This window comes from Amphiprion ocellaris, chromosome 5, assembly GCF_022539595.1.
Source record: "Amphiprion ocellaris isolate individual 3 ecotype Okinawa chromosome 5, ASM2253959v1, whole genome shotgun sequence".
Taxonomy (NCBI): Eukaryota; Metazoa; Chordata; class Actinopteri; family Pomacentridae; genus Amphiprion; species Amphiprion ocellaris.
The window spans coordinates 1,964,011-1,976,508 of NC_072770.1; the positions used below are offsets into that span (position 1 = coordinate 1,964,011).

Sequence of the window (12,498 nt, forward strand, 5' to 3'; positions counted from 1 at the left end):
AGTGTGTTCGAGGTGTTTTGGTGTCCTCAATCACTTTTCTTTGAATTGCAGAATTAATTTTGATGAGCAATTACAGGAGAAAACTTCCAAGGGTCTGAACACTTTTTCTAGGCTCTGTGTATTTTTATTTTTAGTAGTAACCAACACAAATAAACACAAATAATAAGGGCATTAAAGCCATGTTTACAGACTAGCTGGACTACATGAAGAAATGAGAAGCTCATGGTTTTCTTTCTTTATGTTAAATTTTTTACTCTTTTGTATATATATATACGTGTGTGTGTGTGTGTGTGTGTGTGTGTGTGTGTGTGTGTGTGTGTGTGTGTGTGTGTGTGTGTGTGTGTGTGTGTGTGTCTGTTTCTGTGTGTGCGTGCTTTGCAGGTGGGGGGTCACAGCAGTATGATGCGTTATGATGACCACACAGTGTGTAAACCTCTGATCAGCAGAGAGCAACGCTTCTATGAGAACCTGCCTCCTGAGATGAAAGAGTTCACTCCAGAGTATAAAGGTCAGTCACAGCTCACTCTCAGTATCAGTGCAGCTGCAGCAGCCATCTCTAACTCTTCATACCCACCCTATGTTTGTCCCACAGCTCTATGATGAGATGGGCTTTAGTACCACATCAGTATATGTAATTGCCTTCATAGATTTGTTTTACAGTAGAATTAGATGAACATGGTCCAAAATCCAGTGGGGCACACCCAAACAGACAGAGAACACAAACACTGGCAGTAGCATGAGGACATCAGTTAATTAGATCAATTAACAAGTTACTGTGGTGGGAAAAGACAGCACTACAATAATAAACAGTGCTCTGCGAGATCATGTAAAATCACAGAAACTGAAATCATTTGTTCATACGCTTCAAGGACACATTTTGATAAACTGTAGGGCTGCCCCCTAATGGGCAACCAAACATTAGTTGATGAGGGAGGTCTTAGTCAACCTAGTTTAAATTTGTTGGTTACTTGCAGGAAAACAAAAGAGAAAACACCTTCAACAGTAGGGATGCAAATTTTTATATTTTCCTAAACCAGGAAACCACATAATAGCCAATAATTGGGAGCTGTATCTATCAAAAATCATTAACAAGAAGTTGGCTTGGTGGACATTATTCCGTGCCCCTACGAAAGTCCTTGGACATACACTGCACACCTCAGTTTGTCTGTAAGGTGGGGGCTCTGGCTGGCATTGTGCTCTAGTGAAACTCCCATAGTGCTCTCTGTTATACATGGAACTGCTGATAGTCACAGTGAACGCCTCCTCGGGTCACTTCAAACATAGTACAAGTGATGCAGCCAGGTAATACAGCAAACCTACAGTGCATTTTTAACATGCATGCCCTAATATACTGTAATAAACAAATATATATATATATATATATATATATATATATATATATATATATATATATATATATATATATATATATATATATATATATATATATGTGTGTGTGTGTCTTATCAGTCAAATTCAGGTCATTTTCAGGAAAACTGGTCAACTTTAGTTGAAGGCCTGCTCTAAATAAACTTTACTCTGCCTGTTCTGTGGCAGATGAAGAGGCAGATTGACAGAAGAGAAGGAAGGAAGTACGGATGTTTAATGGAAGTGAAGTGTTTCAGTGGCTCTGCTCTGCATCACCAAGAACAGGACTTTTCCAACTTCCTTTTGCTTTTTTAACAAATGTCTTCAGCCAGTGTGCACTCACATATCTCTTCCTCACCACCATGTATATGAGAAAGTATTTTGATGTTGGATGCAACCTAGTGATGGCTCTGTTCCATTTAGCGGTGCCACTTAAGTCGCAGTAGTGAGTCAGCAGACAAAAGCCCAACTGCTCTAACACTGAAACACTAACAAATCCGGTGCAGTCATTGTTATGATTATGAGTTTCATCTATCTTTGACGTCAAACTGTCTGCCAGGAAAAAGGTCAGGCAGGAAAGTGCTGTGAGACATGGACTCTGTCTCAGTCCAGCAATGCATACAGATTCCAAGCTGATTTTCAGTACCTGGCTGGGCCAGGGTGTACGCCGTATATTATCATGATATGTAGCAAGGTGTGACGCCACCTGTTGCTTTGCATTGGAGCCAGTTTAAGACCCAGAGTTGCAGCTTACAGATTATTTTTAGTTTGGAGTCAGGACCAAGCCAAGCCAAGAGTGTTGCTTTTCAGACTAAGAAAGCTTGCAAGCACTTATTTGAAACATCAACTGGTCCATACACCGGCTAAGGTAGCTACTCTATGATAATGGTTACATAGTTGCCACATACAAATAAGGGCCGGGAATTAAACAAGATCAGATGAAGTCCTCCTACCTGCCCTATGATATGACTGCAAACTGTACATTCAATAAATTAAACTGTGTACAACACTTTGTTGTTCTGGGTTACTCATCTACAGTGTTATTGTCCAATGCTGTCTTTGATTTGTTCGTTCTGATCCACTTTGGCTTGTTGTCTTTCAATCCCCTCTTTCTGCTGTTACAGATGGTGTGCCAGCAAATGTTTCACAATAAAATAAAGGAGTCCTGCACTTGGAAAACAGCACAACCTTAGCTAGAAGTAGAGAGAACTGTATGACAGTAACAAAAACAGAATGCATGTTACAGATTCTTTGTGACATGCATTCGTTATTGGTGTAATTTCGCAGAATTTTTAAAAGATAACATAACTTTCAAACCCACTGACAGGTGTGGGGTTTACAGACTTAACAAGCTTGTTGCCCTCTGTGGTAAATGAGGTAAATTAAGGTCTTTGTCAATAATTGACAAAAATATGATTTGTTGTACTATCAGGGCCATTAACAAGTTCAAACATGAAACGGACAGCAGCCTGTGAGGATCGTGTAGAGTAACTCCTTATCCTCAAGCGTAGCTTATTCTTTAAACAGAAGCTCTAAATGTCTGGGTGGGTTCAGGAGCGAGAGAGCAGTAGGCGAGCCAACACGGCAGACATCAAAGCCTTCTGTAAGCCCTTAAATCTTATTAACAGAGCGGTCATTTCCAAAATGACCACCAGCATGCTTATTTGAGGATGCCAAAATAAGCGATTGCGACCATAATGACTCCTGAAAAACAATCACTGACCTATTTGTAAAGATGCTTTTTGAATGGGAGTCACTTGAAGTAGAGGACTTTGGCTATCGTCAGCATTGCACTTTTAAGGTACTATTGCACTCCCAAGAAAGCCCTGCAAAGTCAAAAAAGATGTTAAATCCCATGAAGAGCTGCAGTGCACTCAGATGGGGTTTTTACTTGGTTAAACCTCCTTTAATGATTACAGATAACACTTGACTGACACCTCCTTCACTGTCCTGTTAGGTGTCTTACACCCTAAACATTCTTATAAACACACTGGGTTTGGTTAGATGATTTATTTCCCAGCACTACTCAAGTCCAACCATCCAGAATAAGTGGAAACACCTGTGAGGGTCTTAAAAGTTACAGATGGGAAATGGAACAGGAGAACAGTGGGTGTATCTGTTTACAGGGCAGAGAAGACAAGGACAAGTCAGAACTGTATTCAGTTTAATTAGTCCCTTAAAAAGACACTAAAATGTCTTTTCTATTGACTTTCCAGAAACTAGTTTGACAAACACTAACAGCTCTGACATGCCTGTCACAGAGTGAACAGTAAACTGAGGATGAAAATGACAAAAAACATTAGATAAAACTATTGGATACCTCTGTACTAAATTCCTGAATTATTTCCCTTGAATCTCACATGCTGTAGATATTTTGAATCTATAATGATTCTCCGACAACAAGAAAAACTACGGCAGTAATTATTGGAAAACACACATCACAAATAATATCAGTAGGTTTGATCATGACTTTCAACTATTTTTCTTCTTCTTTTTGAGGGTGAATTGGTTGTGGTTTTCCAAATTTAGAGTGACGTCTATTATTTGCTGTTAGAAAACAAGCATTAAAATAATGTCATTTTCTTGCATACTAAGTGAATAAACGCACACTTAAATTAGCTATAATTTTATCTAACTGAAAGGTTACATGGAGTTGTCACACATCAACAACAGGTGTCTGCCACAGTAATTAAAAGCTGGTGTAGGATGGAAAATTTAATACAGACTTATGAAATAGATATTGCAGATAAATTCTCAAACTATGTCCTATTTAGCTCAGTACTGATGTTCTCTGCACATGTTAACATCCAACTGTCCCAGCTGTTTGTTGTGACATTTTATGAAAGCAACACTGGTGATTGTGTGACCGATCAGAATTTGGACTTCAAAACAGATATTTATTTATAATAAAATGTTGTGGTTATTATTAATGTCTATATGACCACACTGGACTGCTTTACTGGAGACATGGTGGACGTAGTCCCAGTACACTGTCCTGCTGTACGTCTGTATTCCCTCCAGTCCATCCTGCTGGTGTTCTGGGTTCCAGTGCCATGACAACAGGCTCTATAAGGAGTCTATATTTAGCCCTGGATCTTTGCCCACTACCATTGTCCTGCTGATTAAATAACAGCAGACAGACAGACAGCTGCTCTGGGACGCTTCCTGAATCTGTCAAGGTTGTTTCGTTCACAAATTGCTTGACATTATCAGATTAAAATTTCTCCTTGCGTGGAGGTGGTGAAGTTTACTTTGGACTGTGAGCTGACTGTGCTGTTCAGGAGAACATTGGATTCTTTGGTCTGGACTTGATATTTGGAGTTGATTTCCCACTTGTGAGCAAGCTGACAGCAAATTACATTTGGATTAACATGGAGGATGTTCAGTGTCTCACTTAGCAGGAATGACATGCTCTGGTCTGTTTAGAAATCTAAGGATGGCTAAATGATTGTCAGACTTTTTTTTTTGCTAGTTTCAGCCATGAACGGTTTCTCAGTTACATTTCAGGATCTTAAGTAAAAACCAACATTAAGTTAGTAAGATGTTGGTCCAACAAGACCTTTCAGAACAACTTCAGTAGTTCTTCTCATAGATTGTCAGTCTGTGAACACACCACGAACAGCTGATGATGGTTGTAGTGCCACTGGCAGCTTACTAATATAATAACATTAGCTATATTAGCCTAAACAAGCTAATATTAGACTTTTACACATCCTGTATGGAATATTACTACAACAGATCCAGCTGTCACAGTTCTCTCGCTCTTTCCAGCTGTGACAGACCTCTGTCATTCTCCTTTGGTGGGCTGGATTGCTGTGATGGGATTGTCATTTTTGTAAACTGATGTTTGTGAAGCGTTTTAGTGTGTGGAGGATATTTCTTTGTATTTTAACAGCTGAGTTGAACATTTCTGATCATGCTGTCCATATTTCACTCCATCCTGTCAGGTGTGGTGCTGGTGTGCTTTGAAGGCGACTCTGACGGCTACATCAACCTGGTGGCTTACCCGTACGTGGAAAGCAACATGGGGGATGGCACAGAGGAGCATGAAGAGCGTGACCCCCCAGAGAGGGAGCAGCCGAGGAGGAAACACTCCCGCCGTAGCCTTCATCGCTCCTCTTCCTCCTCCGAACATAAGGAGGGGCCTGACAGGAGGGAGGCACAGGACACCGACACCTCTGAGAAGTACGATCAACTCTCTTTATCCATATTCATTGTTATTTTTACATTTCAGTGATTTACCAATTAAAATCTTTGTTTTTTTATACCAATGCAAACATCCAGCAGTGAAATGTGAATAACAAAAATTTTTAAAGAGCCCATATGAGGCACATTTACAGGTTTATAATTTAGTTTTTAAGGTCTTCTAGAATATGTTTATGTGCTTTAATGTTCAAAAACATTTTTTTTCTCATACTATACATTGCTGCAGCAGTTTTTCTCACTGTCTGTCTGAAACGCTCCGTTTTGCCTCCTTGTACTCTGATTGGTCAGCTGACCTGACTTGGTAACACTGGTTGCGTATCATACCACCAGATCTCTGACTATCAGATGTAGCTCCAATAGCAGAAGCTCTGGTAAAGAAATTACAACAGTTCTTCATTCTTTGTTTGATTTTGTGCCAAACTAGCCACTGGGCAGCTGTTTTGCAAATGTCTTAGATCATGACATAGATAAGCAACAGAAGAAAAGCCAGACTTCAAGCGAGATGTTTTAGGCAAGAAGGAACAGTGTTTTCTGTGGACGAGAATAGCTCCCTTTGACATGGTTGTAAGTTTGCATTCTTCTTATGTGCAGAAAAAAAAGCTATACGACACAATGAAGTACAGAGGGAAAAATCCAAAAGGCAGAATAGTGGCTCTTTAAATCCACTATAGATGTTGCATTCGCAACAGAGAACTACCAGCAGTATCTCTATAATGTTACTGGTTCTCTCTCCTCCCTGCAGTCTTGGAGAGTTGAAGAGTCCGAGGCTCGACCCAAAGGTCCACTCAGACGTTCCCTTTCAGATGCTGGACTGGAACAGTGGTGTGACATCGGAGAAGATCAGCCACAATCCTTGGAGCCTCCGCTGTCACAAACAGCAGCTCAGCCGCATGAGGTCCGAGTCCAAGGACCGCAAACTCTTCAGTATCCTTCCTCAGGCATTCACATCCTCTGATGTTCAGCAGTCTTTTTTATATGACATTTTGTTTTTGTACCTCCTGCTTGATCTTTAAGAAGATTTTACACAAATTTTCCTGCAAAGACGTTATAGCCTGCGCCAATGTGATCAGAACTGAGAATAAATCAGCAGCTCAAATTTCTAAACAGTTCTGTTCATCTGACTTACATGTCCTCAAGCATAAAATACATTTTTGTATATGAAATGGTCCACAATAAAAGGAAAATGCATAGATTTCTATCAAATGAAGTAGCACATACTTATATGGACCATTCAGAATTACCCCCTAGAACCCAATCTGAACCAGGATCCTCCAACCCATGAATGTAGCTCAAAGTATATGACTCTAGAGCAGAGGTGTCAAACTCATTTTAGTTCAGGGGCCACATGTTGCCTAGTTTGACCTAGATGGACCAGAGCAGTAAAATCAGAGCATAATAACCTATAAATAATGACAACTTTAAGTATTTGTCTTTGTGGTGGTGCAGAAAAATGTTCACATTTAATGAACTTTCTTCTTTTTGCAAAACATTATGAGCAACCTGAAATTTCTGAAGAAAAATAAGTGAAATTTCAACATTATGCCTCAGTTTATCATTTACACATGTGCATTACAAGCTACAGATATCAGTTTATCTGCAAAGACAAAACATTTAATCACAAGTATCTGGAACTGAACAACCTAGTATTTTACTCTATGATCAAAATAACTTAGCTAGATCTAGAAATTGTTTTAAATTTGCATTTATTTTCACATCTGTGTAATAATTCCAATCATCACACCGTACAAACTAAAGTGGGAACTATTCAGGAAGATGGTTCAGTTGTTATCCTGTCTTGTAAGTGTATAAGATTTATGCATAAAAATACAGAAAAGTTGTGGCAGTGCAATGGACAAATTTAGAAAAGCAGTTGCTTTTACTGAAAAATTGCAGTTAATGTCTCCTCTGTAATTTTTACACTTTTTCGAAGTCATTCCGTGGGCCGGATTCAACCCTCTCGTGGGCCTGTTTTGGCCCACGTGCTGTATGTTTGACACCCCTGCTCTAGACTATTATACATCTAATAATGGCAGCTAGGATATTATCCTTAAGAAATCACCTCTGACTTGTCATTTTGCTAGTCGACTACTTGACTAGTGGAGAGGTGCAGTAGTTCCTCGTACTGCAGGAGGCACTGACTGTAAATGTGAGACTGAGTGGATGGGGGGGAATAAAGGGGAGGACTGGTGGTGTCCAAGGTTATCAGGTGAAAGCTCATGTTTTGATCTGCAGCTTCAAAGAGAGCAGCCTGCAGCTGTCTGGAAAACACTGTTGAGGACAGTGACCACACACTGTCCTCAACAAGGTCCATCTGTCTGCAGTGCAAACAGATACAGCGTGCTGCTGTTAGCTGGAAGGATTTACTGAAGAGATGTAAGTACATTCCAACTGCTGAAATGATCCATGTCATCAAGAGACAGCATCAGACAAAAAAAAACCTAAAGCCATAAGGAAAAAATAAAAATAAGCAGTAAATACAGTGTAATTGTAGCCTTAACCACATCATTGAACAGATTGTCAAATGTGTTCTGCCTCAGTGATAGAAAGGTTTGCAAATTTGAATATTGACAGTTGAGTACTAAATTAGAAGATGTATTCATATATTTAAGTTATTGTAAGGTCTTTCCTTCCCTTTTTTCAGAATTGAAGTTTCTGTACGTTGCTGCAGCAGTAATACTGGTGTTGTACCTGAACATCCTGGTGAAGAGGGAGTTAAACTGGAAGGTGATAGTCTTGATTTTCCAACCATCATCTGTGGTCGTGAGCTTTGGATAGTGACCAAAAGATTAAGATCTTGGATACAAGCAGCTAAAATGAGCCTTAGAGGTATGATGAGAAACATCCAGAGGGAAGTCCGAGTAGAAAAGCAGCCACCTTAGGTTGTTCAGACATCTGATTAGGACACCTTCCTTTGGAGGTTTCCTGGGCATGTCTAGCTCACTGGAGCAATCACGTATGTCATCTAATCTGTAAAGACCTTGGGATCCTCCAGGACGAGTTGGAAAGCGTTGCTAGGGAGAAGGACATCTGGAATGTCCTGCATTTTGTGCTGCCACCGCGACCTGAACTTGGACAAAATGAATGGATGGATATATTCAGTGTGTACAAGGACAAACTAAACAAATGATTCAGTAGGTGATTTTGGGCCTGCTGTTGATGTGGAGGACTCCACTGACAGGTGGAGGGTACTGGTTTTGTTTTCATTCTGCCAGCCATTAGAGAACAACATCACACATGTCTTAGTTTTCTTAGTTCAGATTCAACCTTTCCAGGAACATATTCTTACCATCCCTCCCAAATTACATACTCTTTTTAGTTTCAGTGTGTACTACTGCTGCCCTTATAACATACGTGCATTGTGCAAACATGTGGGACATGCTACTTTGTCATAATATTGTGCCTATAGCTCGACCGTCTTGCTCATAAATCATCAAAGTCTGTAAAGCCAGATGAGCTGTTTTGCATCTGCATGCTCTGACCGGCTCAAGCTTGTTTATATTAATGCAGATATAGTGACATGTGTGACGTGTCTTCTGAGGATTGTGGGTCAGAGTGGCCTGAAAAGTGTGCAGGCTTGCAAACTGCTTAATGTGACTGGATGTAGTCAGACATCCTGTTAATTTTGGCATGCTGCATTTGATGTACCATGCATTAGGACACCCAAAACATTGTCTGGCGTTCTAAATAGTATGGCAGTACAAGTGTTGGGCGGTGTCCCGTGTGTTGCACATGGCTGTTAATTTGAACCAGCCCCTAACTTAATGCTAGAAAGGTGGGAGGAGGATGTTTCTGAAGCCATTCACTAATTTAAGAAGCAGCAGTTTGAGTATTGAAAAAAACATCCTTTACTTTTATAGTTTTTATACGTCTTGTAGATATTGTACATTAAAAGCTTAAAAGCCCCTCAGAGGACACAATCCCTCCCTTTTCTTGGGGCCTGTTAATGTGGGAGATTTTCAGGAAATGTTGAATTTCATTTGAAAATATTTCAGTTAAACTTTGCAGTTCTGTGATTTACCATTAGCCCATGTACAGTCTTTAGTATTTATGATCAAACTTCAAATTTAATACAACTTTTGTACAAGAAACAATTAAATGCGGTTAAAATGGAGAAGATTCTGAGCTCCAGACTGGTTGGAAATCAGTGACAGGTTGCTCCTTAACGGCAGCGTCTTAACCAGAGTTCCTGTTGTTGGAGAACGTGGTTCACCACTTCTCGTACCCCTGTATCCTGGACCTGAAGATGGGCACCCGGCAACACGGAGACGACGCCTCCGAGGAGAAGGCGGCCAGGCAGATGAAGAAGTGTGAACAGAGCACTTCAGCGACGCTGGGAGTCAGAGTGTGTGGCATGCAGGTACAACCAAGACTCACAGCGTTGAACATGTCAGAAAATCCATCCATGACAGAAACATTTGTTCTGAATCTAAATGTGAATGTGACTGTGCTGGGGTAAAGCGAGCAGAATGACATCATAATATTAGGATTCCTCATAGTCATTCAGAAAAAACAAATGAAATGTAGTCTATTGCATTTCTATGGACTGTTTTATCTCCAGGGAAGTGTATGATCAGGTAAAGTATCAATCCTGCAGCGCTATAGTGCTACTACTGTCAATGCAAGCTCTGGTGTTACAACTTCAGCAGGATTTGCTCCTACCTGCTCTGTTTTTATGAATACAAACACCACCAGTACTAAGTTTTCACTACTAATAGTCATCACAATCCACTGTGTGTACATGCACACATATGTTGATATTTGGGGAAATAAATAAACTCTCGTAACCCCAAAGACCCTCCAACAGATCTGAAAGGCACATTATCCTAAAAACAATAATAATACCACCAACATGACTTCATTCATCAGAGCCAGAAACTGTAAAAACAAGAAGAATCATCATGTTTGCAACTTTCCGATGGTCCTTGAACTACTCATCTGTGACGTCTCACCATAGACTGTATCTCATGCAGCCCATAGACTAAATGTAAACATAAAATCATGGTACTTCATCAAAATAAGTTTATTTTGTATGTCTCTTTTTTTAAAATTCCTCAAACCATTTACTGCAACCACATTCTGTAAAGCATAAAATTCTGCTTTAAAAAACACAAAACATCTATAATATGTCGAGTTACCATGTTCCCCAGTATTGGTAACACCTGTGGGCCCTTGGAAAGTGTTGTATGTGTTTATATGTATAGATTAAACTTTAGTTGTTTCTTATTATAACTATCATACTGCACAAAGGACATTTTTAACATTTTCTCTACTTCTAGCCATGGTTGTGCTGGACTTCGTATTGCAGTAATTAAAAATATGACAAGAGCAGAAAACACCCAGAAACTGATTGAGTTTCAAATTGTTCCAAAATAAAGGTTTATCTAACTATGGCCTGATGTTGTTTTGAAGATCTGATCGCAGGATATAATTTATTGCAAAATGAAACAGGATTATGTTGAATGGACATGAAGGGAAGCCATGTAAATGTCTCATGTTGAGCTATTGATGTTTGAGCGTCTGCCCACCTGTCTCCACAGGTATACCAGCTCAGCACTGGTCACTACCTCTGCAGAAACAAGTACTACGGCCGCGGCCTGTCGATTGAAGGCTTCCGCCAGGCCCTGTACCAGTACATGCACAACGGAAAGGGCCTGAGGCGGGACCTCTTTGAGCCAATCCTGTACAAGCTTCGCAGCCTGAAGGCAGTGCTGGAAAGGCAGGCGTCTTACCGCTTCTACTCGTCCTCGCTGCTCATCATCTATGAGGGAAAGGTGAACCCGTGATGCTTTTCATAATAAACTAAAAGAGCAACTTGCAGGTGTGTGACCCCAGTTAGTTACTATTGTGGGAAAATAAACCAGAAAATATGTCTACATGTGCACATTGAGATTGGTTTTATGCCCAAATTAAAAACGCATCTTGGTCATCACATCACAAAAGGGAGAGTCACCAAGCCAAGTCCAGTTCAACAACTACAAATATGGTCTCCGAATTGTACTCCTAACACTAAAGAGGTTGAAAATCATTTACAAGAACTTTTAAATATGAATTTAGTGAAAAAGTTGGCCTGCAAGTTGCTCTTTAAGATGTGATAGTTTGTCAGTTGTGTTTACAGCTCGTTTCTGCTCCCACCTGGTGGCCAAATACGAGTTATGCAGCTCAAAAGCAGAGTTTAGCTGAAAGGTTGGAGCTGGAGCAGCATGTGTGTGCAGCGTTTGCAGGACTGCTGTTGTAGGACACTTGTTCTTCAAGAACTCCATCTGTTTACTTGTAAGGGAAGCTAGCTTTTGTTATCCACAGACACTGCCAACAAAGTGAAGCATGTACAGTTCTGAGTTGAACAAACCTTTAAACCCATAACTTAGTAGTTAGAGAGTACTATTTGGGTGGTGTAAACCATTAAAGTATAAATAATATTTTGGATGCAACAAACACTTAAATCCATAACTTATCAGTTGGAAAGTATAATTTAGTTTGAGAAAATCTCTAAAACTACATGTACTTGGACAGAAAGTAGTATTATGGGTGGAAAAAATCTTTAAAACTAACAGTACTTGTATAGACATTAGTATTCTGGGTGGAACACACTTTTACTGGTTAGTTAGAAAGCACACCTTTATAACAATAAACCTTTAAAAGCATAACTGCTTAGCTAGAAACTGCAATTTTGATTGAACAAACCTGTAAAGCTATAAGTACTTGGACAGAAAGTAGTATTCTGGGTGGAATAAACCTCAAAAAATTTAAGTATAGGGCACAGAAAGTAGTATTTTGCTGTGTGAAAAAACTTTTCGCTCAGTAAGCTGCGTACTTCAGCAGTCATGCAGTTTGGCAGGCAGTGGTGTCGAGACCAACCAGGGTCCTAGAAATGGGTCCTGAAGCTGCAGCTCTAGTGCAGACATTCAGCATCGTTAAAGGTTCCTG

General features: G+C 40.0%; 1 protein-coding gene across 2 annotated transcripts in view; it reads left to right on the forward strand.

Moving 5' to 3' along the window:
• ip6k1 (inositol hexakisphosphate kinase 1) overlaps nucleotides 1-12,498 on the forward strand; it is a 40,706-nt gene that overhangs the window by 24,491 nt on the left and 3,717 nt on the right. For both annotated transcript variants that reach the window (XM_023294093.3, XM_023294091.3), the window contains exons 4-8: nucleotides 382-508; nucleotides 5,316-5,553; nucleotides 6,317-6,498; nucleotides 9,756-9,931; nucleotides 11,112-11,345. In XM_023294093.3, coding sequence (XP_023149861.2) covers nucleotides 382-508; nucleotides 5,316-5,553; nucleotides 6,317-6,498; nucleotides 9,756-9,931; nucleotides 11,112-11,345 — 957 coding nt within the window. The remainder of the gene's footprint in view (nucleotides 1-381; nucleotides 509-5,315; nucleotides 5,554-6,316; nucleotides 6,499-9,755; nucleotides 9,932-11,111; nucleotides 11,346-12,498) is intronic.